We start from the raw sequence: 24,425 nt of genomic DNA, 5'->3' as shown, positions 1-24,425 counted from the left end.
GCCCGTCCCGCCCCGCGCCACTGGGCCGCCCGCGGCGAGGGGACGGGGGAAGGAGCAGGCGGAGGAGAGGCGGAGGAGGGGCGGAGGAGGGGCGGGCGGGGCGGTCTCACCGGCTGGAGCGGGGCACAGCCGCCCCTTGCGAGAGGGCCGGCGGCTCGCCGCTGTCGCCTGGAGCGCTCCCTCCAGCTGCTGCTGCTGCTGCTGCTCCCTCCCCGGCGTTGCCATGGGCCCCGGGCTCGCCCTCCCGCGGCGGAAAATGGCGGGAGGGGCCTGGCCCGGCCCGGCCCTGCCGCGCGGGTTGTGCTGCAGCTGTTCGGGCCGTTCTGCACCTTCCGGCGGTCCTGGGCTGCAGCCGGCACGGTGATTGATCCCCACGAGAAATGTAACAAGAACCAATTCTCATCTCGGAACCCCGCCAGTGATGCTCTGAGCAAGTACTGAACCAGCTTGTGCTCCAGATGATCTGACTCCGGTCACGCTGTGGGAACCTTTAACCCTCATTTCTTTCTGCAGCGACGCGATCCTGCTCCCCAGTTCCCTTAGTCAAAACTAGCTGGTACCCTGGGGGTAAGCCGGGTTCCTTTGATGGGGGGGGAAGGACGCTGTATTTCCAGAATCCTGCTTCCAGGCAGAATGAACCCTTCCCAGTCAGATTTACAGGTGTGCAGTGGTAATTACATGGACCAAGTGAGCTTAATGAACCATTTAGGGTTTAATTATCCTTGTCATTAAAGAGCTGTCATAAAGCCTATTTCTGCGACTTATAGGTCTCATTTTTGTTCTATCTCTAGTAGACAGAGTAATTTGTTCCCTTTTCTGAACAGCCTTCTGAATATTTAAAGACACCACGTCTCTGCTCAGTCTCCTGTGAACTTCAGTTGGTGCGATTTAGAAGTTCAAGGTATTCCAGGACACAAAGCATCATATTTGGGCCCGGGGACCAGGCTACATCCCTTCTCCAGGAAGAGGTTGCAACAACATAGGAGTAGCCCCTTACAACACAGCCAGCAGCCACATACACCACTGCGTGGACTGACACCACCCTGATCCATTGTATTTTTGTGCCTCTGGACTGTCTATAATGAAACAGCATTTTAAAGTCTCATAGCTAGAACAGGGCAAGCTCACTAGAACTACATATAAAACAACTATCTACAACTACAGCTCCAACCTTAATAGAGGAATCAAAGCATGACTCGCACCTTCAAAACTGCGTGAAGCTGGGGTGTCAACATGGAAAGAAGTTTTTGCAGCCAATGTCTCCTGCACTGCTGATTATTTCCACTTGCACACTAAGGGGGAATTCTGACTCCCAGTATAACCTGGTAGGACTGCGACATTGCTTTCTGAGTTTTAGTGCTTCTGTCTTGCTCCCAGCAAGTTAAAAATACACACTGCAACTAGCAGAGTGAACATCAAATGCATACTGAAACACACAACTTTATTTCAATTCCCACAAACGTACCAGCCACACAGACCCATCACTGAAAGGAAGAGACTCACACTCAAATATATGCTTAGTTTTATTTATAACATTTAAGAAATATTAACATCTCAGGATATCTGGTTTACCATCTAAGTCCAGTCATAAGCAACAAAAAGAAAATGTTAACTATGTTTCAAATGAGCATTCTTACATTCATTCCCCCCTGTAACGTAAAGAAAATTCAGCTTTATTAAATTTGTGTTTGACTACTGGAAAAAAAAATCATTAAAAACACCTTAACTACCAGGCATCCTGGTTTGTTAATCTTTTTTGTTGGCACTTGTGTTCACCACAATCAAGCACTCCGGTTGGTTTGTTAAATTTTCCCCCTCTACCCAGAACTGTCTTTTTGTGAGTTTTTCTACGGATTTTTTTATTATTTTGTTGTTGTAATTGTTCTTTTAAGCATCTGGATATGTAAGCTTGTTCAAATAGCTTTAAAAAGACAAGGAATCTAGGCCTGTCTGAGAAGCTCCTTCCCTTGATAACCCACCTATGGGATAACTGAAGGAAGAGTCTTGCTTTCATTTTTCCGAATCTTATTAAGCAAAAATTCATTTTAATCAATTTTAAACTGAAAAAAGTACAGAAACACTGTATTTATTTGATGGTGTGCATAAACATTACACTCCATACATAGCAAAAATATCTTTTATTTATAATTTACATTTCAACAAGTGAAAATTTTACATTTTTACATATACCATTAAATTTTCACGCATCTACAGAACTTTCACACAATGACACCTGAAACTGTGCAGGCAATAAGAAATTTCAAATACAAAAATGTATTTATTAACCAAACAGTAGTTGAGGCCCTGCCTCAATTGGACATTTTATTCATATAAAAAGTATTTGTCTTCCAGAATTAACACAGCAGCTCCTCTGTAAAAAACAAACAAAAAAAAAAAACAAAAAAAAAAAAGAAATCATACCGCAGTTTATTTAAACAGACTCCTCAGGTTCTGTTTTGATTTCTGTAGATGCAGGTGTGCTCTCTTCTGCACAGGCAGGAGGAGGGGTGTCTTCAGGTTCTTCTTTGATTTTAGGTGAGTCACAGGACTCTTCTGTTTCTTGTTTAACAATGTCCAACATTATATTTAGTGGATTTTCTGAAGGAGTCTTGCTGGGAGATGGTGTGCAATCAAATGATGATGTCTACAAAGTGAAAGTCAATGTAGCATTAGCACACTAAAATAACCATTTTTAGCCTCTTATTCTTTTTGCCTTTTTTCAAAATGGAAGTATGTTGGTGGTCAGGCACTCAAAATCCAAACTTCTACTTTGTCAAACTTTTAAAAAAACAAATTCATTTTTTTAATAGCATTACTTTTTTTTCCAATTCCTTTGAAAAGTATCACCAAGCAGAGATGCTTAACACATTACCATGAACTGTTGTAACTTCCAAAGCATTAAAAATGTCACACCAATACCCACCTACTCCATTGTTAAAAATTCCTAAGATTACACATTACTCCACAATAAATCCATCAAACCATGGCTTTGCTTTATGGCACACAAGCTGTCATGGTACTCACAACCAGAAACACATCTCAGTTAATTCTGTATTATAAACTTGCCATGCCCAAGGCCTCCAAGTCTTAGGCAAGAGAAATGGGCAGCACATTCTGAACACATCTGCTCCCTGCAAAGCAAAGAGATGAAGCAAACAAACCGAAAGCAAAATGCTTCCAAAAATATGAAGGATTCACTTACATTCTGGTAATCTTCATAACAAGATGGATGGTAAATCTGAAAAAAAAAATTGTTATACATTTAAATATGTAAAAATAAATTACAGCAGAATCACTGATAATGAACTGAACAGTGTCTATTACACATTATCACATAATTCATCTAGAGAAACTATGGCCTGAGCAGGCTAAGTATGGCGTCAGCCATACCTGAGACAAGATTTTGTGATGTTTATTTAGGATATATAATCATACAGCAGCCTGGTGAGTGCTGGGAATTATCTGTGCACAGCTGCATGCAGGAAGAACTGAGCCCATACCCACACCTATACACAGAGACGTCCATTTTTCTTTGAGCACTGCAGTGTAAGGGAGAGCTAGTGAGCCCATACCAATGACACCAGGATTTCAGGCACTTCCACAGGCAGGGATATTTATGTATTTAGAAGCCAGAAAAACTACAATAGGAATCCTTCAAGAGAAAAAGAGCACTAGACACCTCCTCCTGGTTTTTTTTTTCTGTAATTCTTCAGGGGTTATACTATAAATTAGCATCACATGTAAATAAGATCAGATTACCTTTTCATCTACCCTGATAGCATTCTTCAAGTGCCACTCTTCCTCTTCCTCATCCCAATACTGTTCAAATTGTTCTTGGCAAATTTCACAGCTCTGAAAAGTTATTGGAATAACAGAGATAAATCATGTTATTGCAATTTGCTCAACACATGAAATTCAAGAATCTAGCAGGAGTCAAATAAGGTTCTTTTAAATTAAGTATATTAAGCCTAGAACATGATCTTTCCCCCACACTTTAAAAATCACTTTAATAATTAGTAAACCTTAATTAAAAATTGAGTATGGTTTGCAGACAGAGAAAGGATCACCCTCTGGCCCTGAATACTCTTTGTCACTTGAGAAAGGTAAACTTTACCCCTTTAGTTAGTAAGTCTGCAAAGCATTTTGTAACAGTGTACTGCCTTCTTACTGTCACGTAAGACAATCAATTACAGCGATTTAACTAGTTTTATTTCTGGCAATATCTTAATTCTTCCCCCTTAACCTGCAATTTCAAGTGAGACAAAGCAGAAGATTTTTAGTACTTTTGTGAAAAATTATCAACCCAGAGAATAAAGCACAACAGGTGCTTTTTAAAATTAAAAAAAGGCTTTTCTGGTTTCATCACTAGTTTCTTAGAGACTTAGCACGTAAAACTAAACTGTAATTCTAACATTTGTATTTGATTACGACACTAATTCATCTACCAAAATACAGCTCTATTAGTTACTTTCAAGTTGTGATATTTCTTTCTTGTAACACCTATCTGCTACCAAAAAAGAAATTTTTGTGTTTGAAAGTACCAAAACCCCAGTAAATCCTGTAGTTATTTGAATGACAAGCAATCATCAAAGAACAAATCGCTTACACTATTTTCTCTACATAAAACATTTAGCAAATTAACACACTTTGCCCATTTCAATTTTGCTAAAACTACACAATGCCAATGGCTGTAGTGTTTTTTTAACTACAGGTTTCTACTACTCCTGCCCCTGGGAAGCAACCATTACATACACAAATACACAACCTACGGAGAGGCTACACAAAGGCCCAAGTACAAAGTCTACATTTAGTAACAAGAGTACAGTACAAACCTTTAAAAGACTAGATTCTTGCTGTCTGGCAAGCTGAAACTTACCTCCACTGCTCCAGCTGGTCCAGCTGGGACACTCTGAAACTCCTTCTCTTTGGCAGCTTCCTGCGTCTTCAACACAACCTCTTCATGAGCTTTTTCAAAGAACTGGCTTTTAGCACGCTCCTCTAGATCTGCTATTTCTTCAAATTCAATCCAGTCCTAAGGAAAGTGTTCATTCTCACTCAGACATCCCAAAGGATCATATTTAATAAATGCTACTTTGTTAAAACTGAAATATTTCCCACATGCAGCATTAGCACAGTGTACTCTTTCTCACAATGCAATGCTTCAAAAACTTTTACCAAAAAAATCACTATCCTTCAAATTCCATTCGCAGTGGAATGAAAACAGTGCAGTAAGCAGCTTTAAACTGTTTACTGTTCATCACACAATTGCCTTTTGTATTCTGACAGGCATTTGCGGACTACTTGAAGTATCTTGTTTATCACAACCAACTCCTGTAATGATGCAAATTTCAGCTGCAATCCTACAGCACATGCAGGAATAAAGCACAGAATCCAGCCTGTAATTTATCCAGACAAATACTGCATTACTTACTGTTAAACTGTAGTACCATCTCCTGTGTGTAATTTTTCTGCTAACATCTTTCTCCGTCCGGTTCTGGCGATAATGCCAATCCAAATGATCTGCATAAACATCTGTCTGTGAAGTAGTGAATCTCATTCCACAGGAGTAACACTGAATTCCAGTGTACAGCCGATTTATAACACTATCGTAACGCCTACAAAAAGAGAGAAAAATCTTAGCACTTCTTTAAAAAGAGATAGTAAAAAGTTTCTCAGTAAATTGCTTCACTTGCCTACAGTAGTAGGGAAAAAGCATGGATCTGCTCCAAGTACACAATATGACTACATTTCATCCTGATTTTCATAGCAGAATCAACTTAAACCTTCAAAAAACAATGGGCTCTTATTAACGATTCATGAGAAACATGCTAGTGTTGTGTCTCATTCCTACTAGCTTTTCTGACTAATAATGCACAAATAGCAATGCCTTCATTTGGCCCAGCTTTACAAGGTACCACCAAATGGTATAACTAAAATCATAGAATGATTTGGGTTGGAATGGATCTTAGAAGACCATCTAGAGTTCCAATTCCCCTGCCATGGGCAGGGATACCTTCCACCAAGTTGCTCAGGGCAATCTGGCCTAAACACTTCCAGGGCTGGGACATCCACAGCTCCTCTGGGCAATCTATTCCAGTGCCTCATCATCCTCTCAAGTAAAGAATTTCTTCCTACTATCTACAGCGTATCTGTTCTTCAGCCTGAGGCCATTTGCCCTTGTCCCATCACTCCATGGCCTTGTGAAAAGCCCCTCTCCAGCTTTCCTTGTAGTCCCCTTTAGGTACTGGAATGCTACAGTAAGGCCTCCCTGGAGCTGTTTCCTCTCCAGACTGAACCACCCCAACCCTCAGCCTATTCACAGCAGAGATGCTCCAGCCCTCTCATCATCCTTATGGCCTCCTCTGGAGTCACTCTCAACATGTCCTCCTTGTGTTGGGGCCCCAGAGCAGCACTGCAGGTGGGGTCTCACCAAAACAGAGGGTGAGATTCACCTCCCTTGACAACCTTGTCACACAGCTTTTGGTGCAGCCCAGGCCTGGGCTTCACTGCCTATCACAACCTTAGTGCTGAAGTAAGAACACACACACCTTTGTGTAAAGCTAACCTTTCCCATGTTCAATTTCTGTCTTTTTCCTTTCTCAGCTTCAACAAGGCTGACATCAAACAATGCAGGTTTAAGCTCCTCAGAATCACTAAGTGACAGATAATCTTTTAAAAGCTTTTAACTGTCTTGGATAAACTATCTAGCTCCTGCCACGCTGTTATTCCTACTGTAAGCCCATGCTACTATACGCACTGTCTAAGTTCTTCAACTACGAAGTTAGTGAGGTCTGGAACATTCTGATCTTCATTCTGATCATCATCCTCTTCTTCAGCATTCGGCTGGGCCGATGTTTCGTTCGCTTCTAGAAACCATGAAGATATTATTTTATCAAAATTTCAGTACATCATCAGAAAGAAATTATGTGCTCCTAAAAGTTTTTTTTCAAATATTATTAATACAATCTGACTATGGTTATCTTCAGTTAATCAGACTATCAGTTATCTTCTGACACCATTTTAAAAAAGCATAAAAGAAAATAAGCCAGAATTTCAATTGAGGAAAACAGTATTTCACCTCAGTGTTTGGCATTAAAATTCAGTCTTCACAGATATAGAAATATTTCAGAAGATAAAAAGACCTAATTATCATCAAGAACAAGTTACAAAAGCACAGTACCAAAGACAAAACTGACTGCTCTAGATAGCTAAAATGTAAATTAAACAAGATACTAAGAATTTACTCAATCACATACACTAAATTCCTTCCCAAAAATAGAGTTCAGTTTAAAAAAATCTATACAGGAGTTCACAGAAGTGTGCATTCTCAGATTTACACTTGAGCTATGGATAAACTCAATAGTTAGAACATAATAAATCTACATACGTGCTGAAGTGGAATCAGTTTTAGACAATTTGAGGATCCCTGTTTTCAGCAGTTTAGCAAACAACTCATTCACATCAACCTGTCCAAGGTGGTTATCAGGATATGAATGGGAAAGGGCTCCTAGGGAAGAACATAGACATTCAAGGTGGCAAAAGGTTAGCATAAGAAATCAACTTCACTTTTATCTGTGTATTTCACAACACAATTTTCCTGTTGCCTCCCATTTATTTCATTTTTTGTTACAAATTATTTACCAACTCTCTGCTTTATCTAGTGGGTAATTTTTTCCCTTGAAACAGGGAATCTTTTTAACAAGATTTTCCCTTCCTTCATAATGTGTTCTGGAGTGCTATCTAAGCTGGTTGCCCATACACAGATCTCTACTTGAAATGCAATATTATCCTGGATTCATACTTCATAGATATTTCCCCACACTCAATATACTTCATCACCTAATTTAACCTTTTATGATGTTATTGCAGTTTTTCACTACTAACCACTCATACACTGGAAATGTCTGCACACCCCAGCACAGCAAGCTAGACCTACAGACTGATGCCTTCCAGAAAAACAGTTCAAAACCATTTTTTTTTGTTTTTTCAGCACAACTTGATACCCAAACCACATGGTTAATGAAAACTAACAAAAGCCTCCAGTGTTTAAGAAAACCTCCTTAAGAGATGAAGGTGCTACAGATATCATATCTAAAGCCACCTCACTGAGGAGGCTTCCCTTAATCCACACACCCCAAGTAATTCAGGACATTAAAAAATGTCATTTTTGTGGCCACCACCAAATGAACAATCCAAAAGAAATAAAAGGAATTCTCTTGTTACACACCTGCAGGGTTCTGGACAAAACTTCCAGGATTTGGCAAATACTGCTGACCTTGGCCGTAAGGTCCTGGTTGAGCAGACATGAGAGAAACCTGTGAAAGTAAACATTTATGTAATCTTTGTATAACAATGTGACTATAAACTTACTTTTCACATTTTATTATTAACTTCTAGATGTTTCTCAATTATTTCACATATAGTGAACTCCTTCCAGGAATGAACCGTGTCAGTTTGGTATTGAAGAAGACCACAAATAACTGTATGATCTTTCCCTAATTTTAATCTCCCACTAGGAAAATTCAGACCACATCCTTGTTTTGCCTACTATTAAAACAAACAAAACCCTACCACAACACATTCAACACCTTTCCTTCTACTTAACAATCACATTTTCCAAACATAGTACTTCTTTTTAAATTGCTCATGTTCACCAAAATAGAACTCATCAAGAAATTCAAAGAACCCGTAGATGTCTATTAAAAAATGCCACAATTAATTCCTATTAGGACCTGAACTAGCATTTAGTAGAGACACGCATCTTGAAAACAAGACTTTTTAGCACATCAGCTACAGTAAGCTGTAGGTAGAAAAACAAGTCTTTATAACACATTTGTAATAAAAATGTTTGGAGGTTTTTTCCCTAACTGGCTGTTTTCTGGATTTACACACTGTTTAAGATTTTACCCCATTAGAGGTCTGTAGGACACATTACCTGCTTTTGTACAATCAGTAAACTCTTCACATTCACTTTTTAACCCCCAAAATTAAAAATGCATTTAGAAATCTCTAAACTACTGCAAGAAATTACATCAGTTTCACCACTGTAAAGTATCATTTACTCCTTTTGAAGAGAGCATTTCCAAGAGGCAACAGCAACGACAACTGAACTGACAAAGCGAGACAGTGCCAAGAGAATTTAAAAGACAACAATGCAGTTGAGAAAGAAAGTTCAACAATGGCCCTATCTTCCTCAATTCCCCAAAGTTATGGATATCTCTCTAAAACTGGCTTGTAACCAGTACTAACAGCTGCAAAAAGACAATTATTATTTTAGTCCTGTCTAACTTCACACCTCTTATAAAAACTAATCAAGTATAATGTAATCACTTACATTATCTTTTATGCTTCATATAGAGTTCACTTTTGTTGAAATTTAATGAGAATACCAAAGGCTTCCAATTACCTGGTTTTGTTCTAATGCTGAAAATAATTTCAAAGACATATTCTGAACTATGAAGTGATTGCAAAGATCTAATATTTTGTCTAATACTTAAAAAAAGATTCTTGAAACATAGCAATGCACGTCCTTCTTAAGTTATCTAGTGACTTTTTTAAAGTGACTCTTAGCCTGTCAATGCTTTAGAAAAATATCCAGTTTTACAGGAAGAAATCCTGCTAATTCTCTAACAGAAACACTTCTGCAAGCAAAGTATTTGATGCAATCAGCTCTTACCTGATTACCTCCCATTGGCATATTACTGAAATTTCCATATTGAGGACCCTGGAGACCTTTTTCTTCGAAGTAATGTCCAGCTGCTCTCAGTGGGAAGTTCTGTGCTCCTGGGCCAGCTGGCCCATTGAAATTTGGTCCGGGCGAACCATCAAATATATCAGGTCTCTGGAACTGCATTCCATGAGCTGGTCCATTGTAGCCCTGGCCAGGATGTTCACCAAACGGACCACCTTGTCCATACGGTGACATTTCTAGTCTTGAGGCAGGATGGTTAGCTACATTTTCAAAACGTGAACCCTGAAGGCCGAGGGGCAAGTCGAACCTAGAGGCTGGCTGGTGAGGTCCATCAAATCTTTGAGGTATGGCTGTTTCAAATCTTGCTTGTGTCTGTTGGCCAGGTGCCAACCTTGGACCAGGCTGTCCATGAATTCCATCAAATCTTTGCAGGAGAGACAGCTGTCCAGGCTGACCATCAAATCCAGCTCCCTGACAGCCATCAAATCTTGGACCAGCCCGACCAAGAGGACCATCAAATCTAAGTCCACCAGCTCCCTGGTGTACTGGTCCATCAATCAACCTAGGACCTAGACCCGGCTGACCACGTGGTCCGTCCAGTCTCAGCCCACCACCTGATGGTCCATGTGGTCCCTCAAACCTGAGCCCACCACCTGATGGCCCATGTGGCCCCATGGGCTGACCATGTGGCCCCTCAAATCTGAGGCCACCTCCAAGTTGTCCATGGGGCCCCAACGGCTGTAAATGTGGCCCCTCAAACCTGAGGCTACCCCCTGGTTGACCATGAGGCCCCAAGGGCTGACCATGGGGTCCCTCAAACCTGAGACCACCCCCTGGTTGACCCCGAGGCCCCATAGGTTGACCATGAGGTCCCTCAAACCTGAGACCACCTGAAGGCTGACCATGAGGACCCTCAAACCTGAGACCAACTCCAGGACCTTCAAATCTAGCCCCACCTACAGGCTGCCCTGCAGGCCCCTCAAACCGCAGAGGCCCAAGAGGTCCCTCGAACCGCAGCGGACCTCCTCCGCCAACCTGGCCTGAGGGTCCTTCAAATCTCAGGGACCCTGCCAGCTGCCCTGGTGGCCCATCAAATCTTAAGGCTCCAGCTCCCCCTGCTCCTGCCAGTGGTCCATCAAACTGAGATGCACCTGTCCCCACCAAAGGCCCCTCAAATCTCATAGCAGCCTGTCCAGCTGGCCCATCAATTCTGGAACTTGAACCAGCAGCAGGACCATCAACAAAAGGACTGCCTTGTCCATCTACCCCAACCCTTGCAGCAGTTGGTCTAGGTGAGCCATCAAACAGAGGTCTGTCTTCCATCAGTGCACTTATCCTCTGCTTTCCTTCAATACCTCCAAATCTTGATCCTGGACTTTCTGGAAATGGTGCTTTCTCTGGATCTTCATACCTAGCTCTTTTGAAACGTTCAGTGAACGGTGACCTTGGTTCCTCTCGAACACCTAAAAAAACCAGAACAAATCATATAACCACTCGCTAATACACTGTCAATTACTTAACAGATACAAAATAAAGTAAAATCACATACCAGCTTGCCCAAGAAGCTGTCTTTCTTCACGATTATCAAACCTACAGAGTGCATCTCCATCTGTTTTCTGGAACTCTGCTGTGCTTTTCCCTTGTTGTCTGAGAGCATCTCTAAATTCATCCGATTCTCCCCAGCTGTCATAAGGATCAGAACCTCTTGCTCCTTTAGTAGCACGCTGGTCTTCAAGTCTTCGTCGACTCTCAAGTGGTGACAGGTTTTCAGCAAATGGTCTTGTAGTGCCACTTACAGGAGAGTGTCTCCTTGATCTTTCTGCAAATGGCTCTTTTCTGTCAAACTGTACCCCCCGCTTGGCTTTTGCCTGCTCACATTCTATTCCAGAAAGCAGTGCATCAGGTATATGATAATCCAAAATATCATCAGGATCCAACAGATCAAGCCTTGACAATGAATGCTGAACTTGTGTCCTTTTTAGTTTAGCTTTATGTTCGTAATATGTTAATTCTGCATCTGATAGAAGAGGTTTCTTTTTCAAACCACATTTTTCCTCTGTAGGGCTATCCCAGACATTACATCTGTGCTTTCCTTCCTGATACTGGAACAGCTGTCGGATCTGATGAGCTACCATGAGAAACTCATCTTGTGTTATTTCACCAGATGTCAAGCGGTCATTAGCCTGTAAGATAAAGTTAAAATTTAGACTTCCAAAAAGACAAGAAAAAAACCCCACACCTGGGACATTTCTATGAAGACAGATTTATTAGTATTACCTTCTTAAGTAATTCTCTTTTACTTGCAGATGTCAATTCTTTGGGAATCTGTAAATTGGCATCCACACTTAACCGGTGCTGCTGCTTTGGTGCTCGGGGTGATAGAATTCCTTTACCAGCAGGCCAGTTTTCCCGATGTCTTTGGTGAGGGGATTTAACCAGTGCTTGGTGTTCATCATTCTGCTGTGAGCTGAAAACAAAAATATATGTAAAATACAGATTATTCATTATTCAGGATGTAATGGTTCCTACTAGAACTGATCATGGCAAAACATTGCTATCACCTTATAATCTAACTATGCATCACCTCTGTATTTCACTAGTAGAAACAAATTAAACCTATCAATTTTAACAATCCAAACACTGCCTCTCAAAGTCAGCTATACTGAAGCCAACAGGAGAATTTCCACTGACTTCACACACAAGCTATTTAGGAGATAGTAACTTACTTTTTACTTTCTTCCCAACCAGATTTCCACCTCTTGCCTGATTTGGATCCCTGCCAGTTTTCTGCATTCTCCTTTGGATCTGGAGAAGCTTTTGCAGAATGCTGGGTGGCTGTCTCTTGGGGTCTTTCTTCTTGGGCTTTTTTCAATCTCCTTGGATCACGCACCTCTTGTTTAACATTTCTCTTATTAGAATTTCTTTCATCTCTTGCTGCTTGTGTACCTTCTTCAACGTGAGACTGCTTAGGGCCTATTTGACGTATCTTTCCAATTTTAGGAGTTGATGAAGTAGGAGATAAACTCCGAAGTCTTCTTTTAGGTGATCTCCTCTCTCGTCTTTTTGGAGAGTGTGTAGATGGTGATCTTGCCTTAGGAGAGCGTGATCGTGACCGTTTTCTACTACTTGATCTTCCTTGTTTCCCACCCTGTTTTTCTGACTCCTCTGTAGTTGTATCTTGTTTCTGAACAGCACCATTAATCACTTTATTTCTGCTCCCTACTGGTCTATGTTCACAAGTCTTATGCTCTTCTTTTTCCTTCTTCTCTGTACTTCTCCTCTTTTCTTTGATCTCCTCTTCCTTCCCCTCTGACTTATCCTGAAGATGTCTTTTCAGTCTTGGATCCCGCTTACTGATGTCAGAAACCTTAGCACTTTCACATTCCTGGTTTTTGCTGTCTTTAGTATCGGGCAGCTTATTTTTCAAAGGGGATGGTGATTTAGATTTTGCTTTGGACTGTTCAAGTTCTTTTTTCTGTGTTTTTTCACTTGCTTTTGATTTTTCTGACTTCGTTGAGTTCTGTTTTTCAGCCTGTGCTGTTTTGTTTCCCTTGGTCTCAGACTGACTGGTCACACTCGGTGAAAATTCTTTCCTGTGAGACTGATCTTTAGTATGAGAAGAATGTTGGCCCATTCTATTAAGCCGAGGATCCCTGTTCACTATTTTGATATCATGAAGTGGAGGACTTGGGGATGGTTTGTTTTTTTCAGATTGCACAGTAGTTTGATGAGGTGGTTTAACTGTCATATGAGGTGTGGGAGACATATGTTGCTTGGAAGGTGCTGGAACTGAAGCTATACTAGATGATCCCTGCTGAACACTAAGAGATACAGCCTGAAATTGGAAAAAAATCCAGGATTAATCTGCATGCCACAACTCCTACTCAGAGGTGCTAATATTCTGTCTCAAAACCAAAACTATAATAGCCATGTCTTGAGAGTTATGAGCTTCAGCCATTCAACAGAAATTGACCCACTAATTGCTAATTATAAGCACTATAATAATGCAGTACCATTACAAATCAAATTCAAACACAGTGCAAGATCAATATATAACATAAATACTGCAGAAGATGTAAATTTGGCACACATTCCAATTACAGTGCTAGCTTTCCTATATTTTCCACATGCTCTAGGCAACTCAGCTGCCAAGTATCCTATTTTCACACTTTAGTTCACAGATGCTTTATTTTGTATTGTCAACTATCAACACAGCAAGACTTCCAACTACTGCCAACCAAAGAACTGACTTTGCTTACAAACGATCGGGCTCCCTTGTTCTTTAGGAACAAACATATTTGAAATAGCTCAGCTCACTGTCAGCTGCAAGAGGTGAAGGATGGAAGATCACAGTCAGGTATCATTCTGAAGAGAGATTAAAACCAAACCACAAGAATTCCACTTTTTTTTTTTTTGGTTTACATTTCAGTTTAATACTTAAGGTTTCAAGATAACAAAAACTCTTCAGGAACCCCAGCTCCACTTGCATTGCTGTGGTAGTCCTAAAACAGCTACATTTGCCTAACATGAGCGAAAACCAATGAACTATACTTACCAGTACAGTCAAGTACTCTCCAAAAGAGAGACCCCAACTACCCAAGTTTTATCAACTATCCTACTCACCAACTGTGCTTTAGTCTGTTCCAGCTCCAGCTCTAGTTTTTTTTGCTGCAGTTCTAACAACTGTTTTTGCTTTGCAAGCAACTGCTGCCTTATCAGTTGCTCCTGTGTCAAATTCTTTTGTATTTCAGGAACAGCTGGAGGAGTAGAGGCACCAGAAGTGACAGCAGAGGTAGGTGCATTAGATTCCTCTGGCTAAAAACAAAATAAAGAAAAGTTACATTTAAAATCCTAATAAAATGAACTAAATCCATCTCCTTTTCAGTGTTATCATGATCCAGTACTGGGACTTAGTTCATACAGCAGTTATAAACTGCAATTGCCCCACTATGATTTGCCTGCTTTGACGGGTGTGGAATTTAATATCAATTCCTCAATGTTCCAAAGCCTAGAACTCAATTAGTAAATTAAAAAAAAAAAAAACAAACCCTTCAAATATTCTGAATTTATAAATTTCTCTTACCTGTTTACAAAGGTCAGATAATTCATTCTTAATATTTGAAATTGTCAAAAAGCAGCACACAAACAATGAAAACTACATGTATTACCATCTGTTCTTCCAGAAGGCAGAAAAACTTACCGATTTATTTAAAAACTTAGGATTCACATGGATGCTAGAAGTATTCACATTTGGGGGCAGAGGTTTAATTGGCCAGGCAGGATCTAATGAGTTGACTCTGACATCAAGTGCATATAGTTTCTTCAAAGGAAAAATATCATCCCATGTGGAGCGTAATTTAAATAAACTTTTCCTAGTATTTTCATCCACCTAAAACAATAAAACAATTCTATGGCTTGTTAAGTTAATATAGAACAATTTCTTAAACTTTTCTGTAGAACTTAAGACTTCATTCATTTCCTATTTCTATCTTGCCATTTCAACATACTGAACTTGCTACACAAAATTTATAAGCAGTGCAGACAACACATCTCTATCAATGGGATCAGTAACAGAAGCTCAAATGTGCAATTGTTGTTTCAAGGCCATTTGAAGATTTTATTTTGTATTACCATGCTCTGAGAATTTTCTTTCAACTTTTCCATTAGCAAAATTCTCATTTTAGTGGCCCAACTTCTGTGGAAAAAAATACAGTAACAAAGGTATTGAAAGGCAACCGCCTCTGAGACAATACATCATTCAAGTGTTTGTGCCGGAGCATAACAATGACAAACAGATCAAGAAAAAACAAACTGAATGGAAAAAAAGGTGTTTTGCTCAGCTGTTTAGTCACTGAAGGATTTTTTCCAACAAATGCAATAAAATGAGTATTAGCTAAAATGATGTCAATTACTATTTCAGTTCAGCTGCAGAATTAGACCCATCTATGTATGAGTCACAGATCAAATGTACTTGTAGGACCAGAGGCCCATTTTATCTCTTTACAAACAATTGGATTATCTCATGGCAGCTAAATTAGAAATTTACAATAAAGCAAAATTTAGTTCATCTCATAACTTAAATGGCTCAACTGAACAATAAATAAAAAACATTAAAGGACAAAATATATGCAGCTGTCAAATTTCAAAATCCCAATTCAATCATTAAGCATTGCCCATGTAGATGATTTTTGCTGCCATTTTCAGATGTTACATCTAGACACAGAATATTCTGGAAAGTTTGGAGGTTCTTTTCGGGTAAGAGCAGGAGCTTCAATAAAAGTAATTCATACTGAGTAATTGGGGGATGATGCCTCTATACAATTTTCCATGAGAGGCTTCACTGAAGTTCACTGCAAAAATGTGCAGGAATGACTAAGCAAACAGTTTGACTTCAAGTGTCTAAAGATACCTTAGTGACCATTTACTGATAAAACCCAGATCTGTAACAACGCCTGTGCTGGAATTCTACTCACATCTTTTAACAAACTAAGCTATTAGAAATGACTGCCACCTTACACATCTAACTAGTACACATAAATAGTTCTAGTTAGCTTACTAGCAAGTTAACATATAAAACTCTGAAGATGAGTTGTTATCCAGAGCTTCATTCAGCTGCAACTTTAAACACAACTCAGTAGAAGAGCATTCACAATTTAACACCAAAAAACCAAGTAAATCTATCTATCTGCTCTACACATAGGAGTTTTAAGTCCTCTACAGTCATGATCACAACCTATTCCTTACTTCATCACACACTTTACATCTGAAAACCATATATAAAGCGTACTGGGATTTCAGATCCTCGCTGATATATAATGATAAATATGCAAAAGCTTAATTCATCTCATTCTTATGGAACACCACTTTCTTCTAACATACAGGAAACCACAGAAGTTAACCCTTCTTTTCTGATCCAACTTAAAACCCATTCAAGTCTGGCCTTTCAAAACCTGGACTTTGATATGCTTTTCTCAGAGGAGTGTGCACAATTACTTCACTAGGCTTCAAAATTAAGAGCCAGAATTAAAAGATATGGCAGCAGCTTTTGACGTTGAATGAAATTAAAACTTATTTATAATACAGTCACACATTTTAAGGTCCTTCTCTCACACAGTCACAGCACTTTTTTCAGCTGACAGACCACCAAGAGAGAACCAGGTGTCAGTGCTACTCCCTCTTGAGTTTAAGCACTCATTCTGCACAATGTGAATTATGTAAATCAAACAAATCTAACTATAGGAGACTGAGGCTTTGAGAAATGCACAAAAAAAACCAATTCTCAGTCTATTCTTGGCATAAGGACTATTAAATATCTTAAAAATAAACCAAAGATTCGTAATTAATTGGTCTATACATTACAAAAAGTCCATCCAGCTAAGCCATCAACAGTCAAAATCCTGTTAGTAAAATCTTGCCTGGACAGGAAAGCTACTGATGTTTACACACCAAATTAAGTAATACTTTACATCTTTCAGCTAACATACTTGATAGCAGAAGGAATAATCTTTTACAGTATAGATACTGAGATTTATAAAAACCAATCCATTTGTATAGTTCACCACACAAGAAAACCCAAACCTGAAACCACGTACTTATTTTACCAGGAACAAATTTTGCTTAGAATACAGTACTTTTCTGAAAGTGTATATACCTTTTCAAATACACAAATAAATGTTGCAACTAGGTTTTTAGTAAATGCTGTGAGATACTCTCTTCCCACATTCTTGACAATGGAATCCATTAGGTACATAACGGGTAGCTTCTCTGATGCAGGAGCCTGGAGTAATAAGAAGAAACTGAGAAGTTTAGTACAACAAAAACATACTTTAACTTTTTCAAATAAAGGGATTACCAATCCCAGAAATACAGACCTCTCTTTTTGGTTGCCACTATAAGTACCACGGGATTTTGTTTGGCATTTTTGTTTATACAAAAACTTAATCTGAAAAATGGATACTCAGTTCAAAGTATAATACAGTGGGTCTATCACCAAAAAAAAAAAAAAAGGGAACACCTTAGGTTAATTTGTTGTTTATCAAAGCTTTGGAAAAAGGGGGGAAAAAAAAAAGAGGAAAAACGAAGCCCACGAGACAGTATTGCCACTAGTGTACTGAGTGTAACCTTTCCCTTGAGGAAGCAACTTAGCAGGAAACCATCGTCTGCACTTCAAGGAACTTCTAAAAATTGTTTATAATTCAAACCTCCTGGATGGGTTTTTCTGGATTTCACAGAACACAAATTAGACTTCTGGCAAACAGCCCAAGTCTGTGAACTTCTGTAGCTGTAAATTATATGTTGATTATCACAGTTTTTCATAAATTACACGCAGAAAAGGTTGCAATTATTTCACTGTAATCCAGCTGGATATAGCCGAGAGTCCCATTCTCTCTTGGCACTTGCAGATGGCGATGGTTCTGATTTCCAAAATGCATGCAAAAACAGTCAGAATAGAGTTCAAAATCCAGTCAAAACTCAAGTCATCTGGTCGACTGGGTAAACGCACAGACAAGCTCAGGAACTGCAACCACCATTTTCATAGAAGGTTGTCTTCAAACTCTGTAGACAGCTTTGCTACAGGAGGCTTGGGGGCTTTTTAGTTTGGTTTTGGTTGGGGTTTTTTTAAATCCTTTTTCAAAACTCATACCAAGTTTGTGCGATAAAAGTGTGGTGACCCTGGACCACTACAGCAACTTCCAATTTACAGAAAGCAGTACTGGACTAGTAAAAGTGATTTTAATGCCTGCCAGTAGCTTTCACAAAGCAGAAGGCACAGCAAAGTTCCAAAAAACATCAGCAAGTACAAAGACTTGTTGAAGAGGACATGGAAGACAACACAAGCAGTGTGTGTTGACCATGAACCCCTGGGAAGAGCATCCACTTGTAATACTTTAAGTTCCATTCACCATCTGGTAAGCTCTGGATAAAAGCAGAACAACTTCACTCACTGCTCATTTTAAACAGAATAGGCTACCAGATTAATTAACGACACCTTACTTTGCAGGCAGGCCCATTATCCAGACATGTGTGTGAAGTGCTAATGCTTCACCATTTTAAATGCAATTCCCTCCCCTTTGAGGTGGTTCACAGAAGGGCACTCACTCAACAGTAATTTTTACATGGGCAATCGGGCTTCCTCACTCTTAGAAGCGTACTAATTTGCCATGACCTGAAACTTATTATTGAAGAGGGCAGAACTCCTTGTTAGTTGGGGTGGGAGGGTAGGGGGGTGTCACTGCCTTCAAACATACTGGAAAAAAGTAGAAACAGGCAGGTGATGCATTTTGTGCAGAAAAAGACAAAAAACCAGCTACATTAGCTAAAACTAATTGCAGCACATTAGAAGCCAATTTCACGCTGTGACGTAATACTGAACTGTAAACAATCTAATGTGCAAGTGTTAGAAAAAAGCATCACTTAAGTCTCAGACATAGAAGACTGTGGATCTGCAGCTATTTAAAATGTCTGTGGAATACTGGCTTCTTCTTGGAAGCAGTCTGCACAATGGCACATTAAAAACACTCCAGTTCTGAGTGCCTTCTTTTATAACAAAACGACAGTGCACCACTTCTGACTTTTAGTCAGTGTGTTAGACACACAAAGAGCTCTCCCAGAAGTACCTATGCCCAAGAGCTACTCCCCAAGTTGAATTCTTCCATTTCACCAATGCAGGAAAGTAGCTCACTACACTCAGCTAAGCTGGAAGTTTGAGATGCTGGGGAAGCATTAGTAGCAAAAGCACTAAAGAAGTGTAACTGTCCCTTTCATCATGCATCAGCCTGTTACAGCAATCACACAGAAACACCACCATCTAGGTAAGGAAGCCGACTTCCACCTACGGAGCGCAATTAGCAGCTCAGCAGCGTACCCTGCTTCAAACATAAGCTATTCAGGTGTCGCATTTTAAAAAACGTGACTTAAATACAGCTGGAATATTTAAGTCTTCTTTTCTGGAAGTGTTTATTATGTCAAGGTATCTAGCAGGTATTTCAATAACCACAAGAGGGAATCCCACACCGGAATGCATTTTGTTTCCAGGAGGTCTCTGCAGCACCCCCAAGCAAGAAAGATGCCCGCACGACACTAACCAAAGGCAGGGAGGCGCCGCATAACCACCAGAACGCAGAAGAACACTAACTCTGAGCTCAGCATAGCATTAAAGACTTCTTTACAAAACTCCCACTGTTCCTTCAAATAACGTAGGAAAGCTATTGTTGGAAATGTGTGGCTCTTTTTTATTAGTTTCCTAAAAGATTTCAAGTTTAAAATATATCTGGCAATTCAACCCCAAGTCACAAACTTGTGAAAAAATTTGTTAAAAAAAAAGAAAAAAAAAGGCAACTTTGTATACAAAATAGGTCTTGGAAACAAATTCTGCACTATACAATGGTAAATAAAAAGACAAATACATATTTCAGACTTTTTATTTACAAACTTTATAATACCAGTCACACATTTCAGAACCATTTATTAAATAGTAAAGCAGACCACTCAAGTTTTACACTAAACAAACTGTCTCCAGGCAACACTTTTTAAAAGTGGCTTAGTAAAGGAGATCACTTTCCCAGAAACAACTAAAAATTTGCCTTGAATAAACTACAGTCATAAACAGTAACTAGGCAAAACTAACCATTGATACAGGTTTTAAGACATCCTTTAAAAAACCCCCACACTTCAGGGCAGGTTCTAAATCACCCAGAAATGAAAAAAAAATTGACAGCATTGTTATTTCATCACAAATCATTTTATATACATCCACTGCCCTTTAGGAGATATAATGGTGAGAGCTATTAGATTATGAGGTCACCTCCCCAAGGAATGGCAAAGCTCAGCCACTGGCAGCATTTAAAACTAGACTGGAAGAGGTCTGTGGCACACTAAAAAGACATCCTGCATTGATAGAAAGATAAGATTAAGTATCTTAAAAGATGTTTCCCACCCCCATCATTAGATAGTACAATTCTCACCATTATAAACCACGATTAAAGCCAAAGAAAAAAAGCCTTTTAACACCTGAGATCAGAGGGAGCAAGGGAAACAACGGGGGAGGGGTGGCTGGCACGAATACGGGGGGTTGGGGGATTGAAAGAAGAACCCTTTTCTTCTAAAATGCTCGCTAAAAAGGTGCTGCAAACCCCCATGCATGTACAGTGGCTGACTGATGTCAGCAACTGCCTGGGCTGGGCTCAGAGGGAGCCTCCTCTTTCCCTTTTTATATCATGTGCCTTTCAGACGCCATGTTAGGATCCTACAGGCTGCTGCAGTTTCTACAGTCAGGGAGTATTTCTTCTACCACATCCTCAACTAATAAACTTCTCTAGCCAAAATAAACTAAATACGCACACAACGCTAGTGCTACTCGGGGCACAGATCACCTGAAATCCGAACAGATTATCCCAAGCCCACAGAATTTTCTCTACCGAGGCAGAGCAAAACAACCCCCATCACCACCACACATGCTTCTCTAACCGAAAGAGATGTTCACCTTTCACCCACAAACTTTTTTACGATATAAGGGAGCCTCCACCCCTCAATTAATCTCTCACAGGGACCGCACTGGTGAAATAGCTTTAACTTATACTTAAAGGTCACTGCACTTAGCCCTTCAGTGGCGGACAATTTGCGCTCTAAAAACGTAACCTTATTTTCGCTTTAGACCACCCGCCCCAAAGAAAAACCCAACTCTCCACGAGATCTCCCCACTCAGGTCCTCTCTAATAATTGCAGCGTCCACCTACTGTAAAAATCCCTAAAACGCCAGGGTTTAGTCACCAGATTCGGAGACCGAATCCTGGCTGCGTGTCGGGGGAAAGCCCGGCTCCAAGGGCGAGGAAGTGCAGCTGCCCAGTCACTGCCGGGCCGCCATGTTGTGCCTGCTATTTACGCGGGGCTCCCAGCGACAGCCACGCTGCCCTCCTCCCTCAGCTCTTCCTGGGGCCAGTCCCAAAGCCTTCCCTACTCCCAACAGGCTGGTGTGGGGGCTGCTCCCCTCCCTCGAGTCCCCTGCTCCCTATGCCACGGGGGAGTAGAAGCAGCAGCAGCACCCTTAAGCTTCGCGATGGAAGGAGGAGCCCCCGCCCGCCGCCTCGCCCCGTTGCTCCCTGATCCCACCGGAGACACGCTCCCCTCCTCCGCCTGTATCCCGCACGGCGACCCCCGGCCTCCTACACCCCCGTCCTCCCCCAACTCCGTCCAAGCCGCACTCTCTCTGTTCGCCCCCTCACTACCAACACCCGAGCCCCCCCCCCCCCCCCCGGCACTACTTCCTAGGCCCCCCCGCCGCCCCAGCCCAGCCCAGCCATGCCCACCCGCCCGAGCCTCTCCCCCTCTCTCTCTCACCCCATCTCCCGACCCTCGGGCCCTCTCGTCTCCCGGCCCTGCGGTGTCCCCCTGAACCGCCTCCGCCGCTCGGCTCCCCCCGCGCCTGTCCTGCGGGCCCCCAGGCCGCCCTACCCCGCTGCCCCGGCCGGTCCCCCCAGCAGTATAGGTAGGAGTAGTAGTCGGTGGAATATAAAAACCTTGGCGATTTGCGCCTCGATCAGGGAGACGATGTCCTTGGCGAAGGGCACGTTCTCCTCGGCCAGGATGGTCAGCATGTTGATGTGCGGTTTGCTGTTGAACGTCAGGTCCTCCAGCGACGACTGGTAGTCGCGGCACGCGTCCTCCCGAGCCTCGCTGCTGCCAGCGCTGCTCTCCGGGGCCGACATGCTGCTCCGACCAGGACCCGACCCACCGACCGACAGCCCCCTCCCCGCGATCCCCCGCCGCCGCCGCCGAGCGATGCCGATGCCGCCCCCCCGCCGCTGCCGCTGGGCTCCTCTACCGCATCCTCTACGCCGAGGCTCCCGCTGGCTGCGCTGCCGGTGCCGCCGCTCCTCGGGCCGCCGCCGGCTCAGTCTCCGCGCTCACAAAATGGCGGCGGCGGGCACGGCTCGCGAACCGCTTCCTGCAGCCGTTGCGTCATGTGAAATTGTGCTCAGGAGAGGGGCCGGCGTTTCGGAGAGGCCCTTTTGTTCGCCGGACGCGCCCTGATTGGCTGGCGCCCCGCCTGCGCGGCTCGCCATTGGCTCCTCCGTCACCACAGCGGCCCCCGATTGGCTGGCACCGCCCTTCCTCACTGCTGACAGGCTCCTGCGCCCGAGTCCCGCTCTCGCACTCGCGTCCCGACTCGCAATTGGCCACGTCTTCCGTCCCGTCCCGCCCCGCCGCTTCCTCCCGCCTTCCCGCGCTGCCCCGAGCGCTGATTGGTGCTGGGCGCAGCCCCGCCTCCCTCCGCGGCCCGCCCCGCTCGCCGTTGGCTCAGCCCCCACAGCCCCCACACGGCAGTGGCCGCTCCCTGGGCGCTGGGTTTGCCCTGCCGTATGGGAAGCGCCTGGGCGAGAAGCAGTGGCCATCAATAAAACCACAAAAAGTTCCACCTCAGCACGAGGAAGAACTTTTTCTACGTTGAGGGTGGCAGGCTGCCCTGGGAGGTTTGTGGAATCTCCTTCTCTGGAGATTCCACAAACCCACCTGGAGGCGTTCCTGTGTCACCTGCTCCAAATGGCTCAGCCTGGGTGCGGGGATTGGAATGGGCGATCTCCAGAGCTCCCTGCCAATCCCGTGGTTCTGTGGCTCGTTCGCCTCGGCAAGAGCCCTGCCCCCCGTGCTTCTCCGATGCCATCCCTTTAAGCAGTCAACCCTCGCACCAGTGTTCCCAGGTCTTCACAGAGCCGGGAGCCGCCGGAGAGAACTGGGAATAGGGGGAGCGAGAGAAAAGTAACAAAACCTGCCTTTCCTTGGTCATTAGATTTGCCCAAAGGTACCTCTTGGAAGTGAAGTTGTTTGCAAAGCACTTTCAGATGTAGCCATTCCTTCCCCCCACACTTCCTATTCCTTGGTAACTGGAGAGCTGACAGCGTGTGAAAACAGGCAAGGGGTGAAGCTTCATTAAAATACACGGCATAAAACACACCATGTGAGAGCGTGTTTAAAGTGCAAATTGTGTATATATTTATACATACAGACATCAATATATTCTGCAAGTATAGTAGAAAGATAGTAAGAACATAAGCCTCGTACATTTCTAACAAGAACTGCTTGTTGTTTTATATGGCTAAAAAAATTTAGTTTGTGTGTTCATGATGTTTGTATGCCCTTTATGAAAACCAGAGAAGGCGGGAACAGGAAATGAAACGGCATCTTCTATTTGCCTGTTGAATTGCATGTTCATGTTTGTTCCTGGAAGCCTCAAAACGCTGTACTTTGAACACATCACTTTGCCTTTACAGTGTGTCACCAGAAGATAAGAGAATAAAACTGAAGTTTCCGTCCCTGGCTGACCAAAGCTGGGATCACAAGACCTTTTTCTCAGAGTAAATATTAGCCAGCTGTTTGAAGACACATTGTCTATGAAGAATATTAATTATGTACCAGGAATCAAGCCATAATATATACCAGTTTATTTGGCAAAACCGGAACACGCTCTTCTGCTGCTAGGGGAAAAATGGGGGTGGGGAAATCTAGCTCCTCCTCCAAAGCCCGTGTTTGTAAGTTAGAATGCTCGCTCCTATTAATTACAGGAGCAAAACCAGTAATAGAAACAAAGCAGCCTTGATGAGGATACCGTGTGGTCCAAGGCCACCCTGAAAACCAGGTTTGCTGCTCACTAATGAGGAAAGGACCGAGCCTGATGTCAGGCGGAGCAGTTTGCTGCCTCCAGAACACAGAGCTTTCCTGAGAGCGAGTACCAACGTGC

The 24,425-nt window shown here is 42.3% G+C and overlaps 1 protein-coding gene across 3 annotated transcripts; it reads right to left on the bottom strand.

Annotated features, from left to right (window-relative positions):
• Positions 1 to 1,505: 1,505 nt before the first annotated feature.
• On the bottom strand, positions 1,506 to 22,436 carry PCF11 (PCF11 cleavage and polyadenylation factor subunit). 3 transcript variants are annotated; one of them, XM_054518010.1, is made up of 17 exons: positions 22,207 to 22,436; positions 17,343 to 17,468; positions 14,892 to 15,080; positions 14,315 to 14,506; positions 12,418 to 13,526; positions 11,969 to 12,158; positions 11,241 to 11,874; positions 10,549 to 11,154; positions 9,677 to 10,467; positions 8,228 to 8,315; positions 7,388 to 7,507; positions 6,758 to 6,866; positions 5,432 to 5,615; positions 4,877 to 5,032; positions 3,760 to 3,852; positions 3,203 to 3,238; positions 1,506 to 2,644 (listed from the first exon to the last, which is right to left on the bottom strand). In XM_054518010.1, exons 1-17 carry the CDS (start codon positions 22,393 to 22,395, stop codon positions 2,432 to 2,434), a joined length of 5,025 nt encoding a protein of 1,674 aa, XP_054373985.1. In that variant the 5' UTR covers positions 22,396 to 22,436; the 3' UTR covers positions 1,506 to 2,431. The 3 variants fall into 3 exon arrangements, with proteins under 3 accessions (XP_054373985.1, XP_036250426.1, XP_054373984.1); XM_036394533.1 differs by having other exon boundaries at positions 9,677 to 11,154; XM_054518009.1 differs by having other exon boundaries at positions 6,758 to 6,863; positions 9,677 to 11,154.
• Between the last annotated feature and the right edge of the window lie 1,989 nt (positions 22,437 to 24,425).

The sequence above is a fragment of the Molothrus ater genome, chromosome 2 (genome assembly GCF_012460135.2).
Source record: "Molothrus ater isolate BHLD 08-10-18 breed brown headed cowbird chromosome 2, BPBGC_Mater_1.1, whole genome shotgun sequence".
Taxonomy (NCBI): domain Eukaryota; kingdom Metazoa; phylum Chordata; class Aves; order Passeriformes; family Icteridae; genus Molothrus; species Molothrus ater.
Note: the sequence above shows the minus strand (reverse complement) of the source record. Positions and strands in the feature narration are given on the sequence as shown.

Excerpts from the sequence above, each read along its gene's own strand:
- PCF11 (XM_036394533.1), bottom strand. The coding sequence starts at position 22,395 with ATGTCGGCCCCGGAGAGCAGCGCTGGCAGCAGCGAGGCTCGGGAGGAC. Across the intron at positions 14,507-14,891 it reads CTAAGTTTTTAAATAAATCG|CCAGAGGAATCTAATGCACC; the intron begins GTAAGTTTTTCT and ends TTTTGTTTTTAG. Across the intron at positions 5,033-5,431 it reads GATGGTACTACAGTTTAACA|GACTGGATTGAATTTGAAGA; the intron begins GTAAGTAATGCA and ends CACTTTCCTTAG.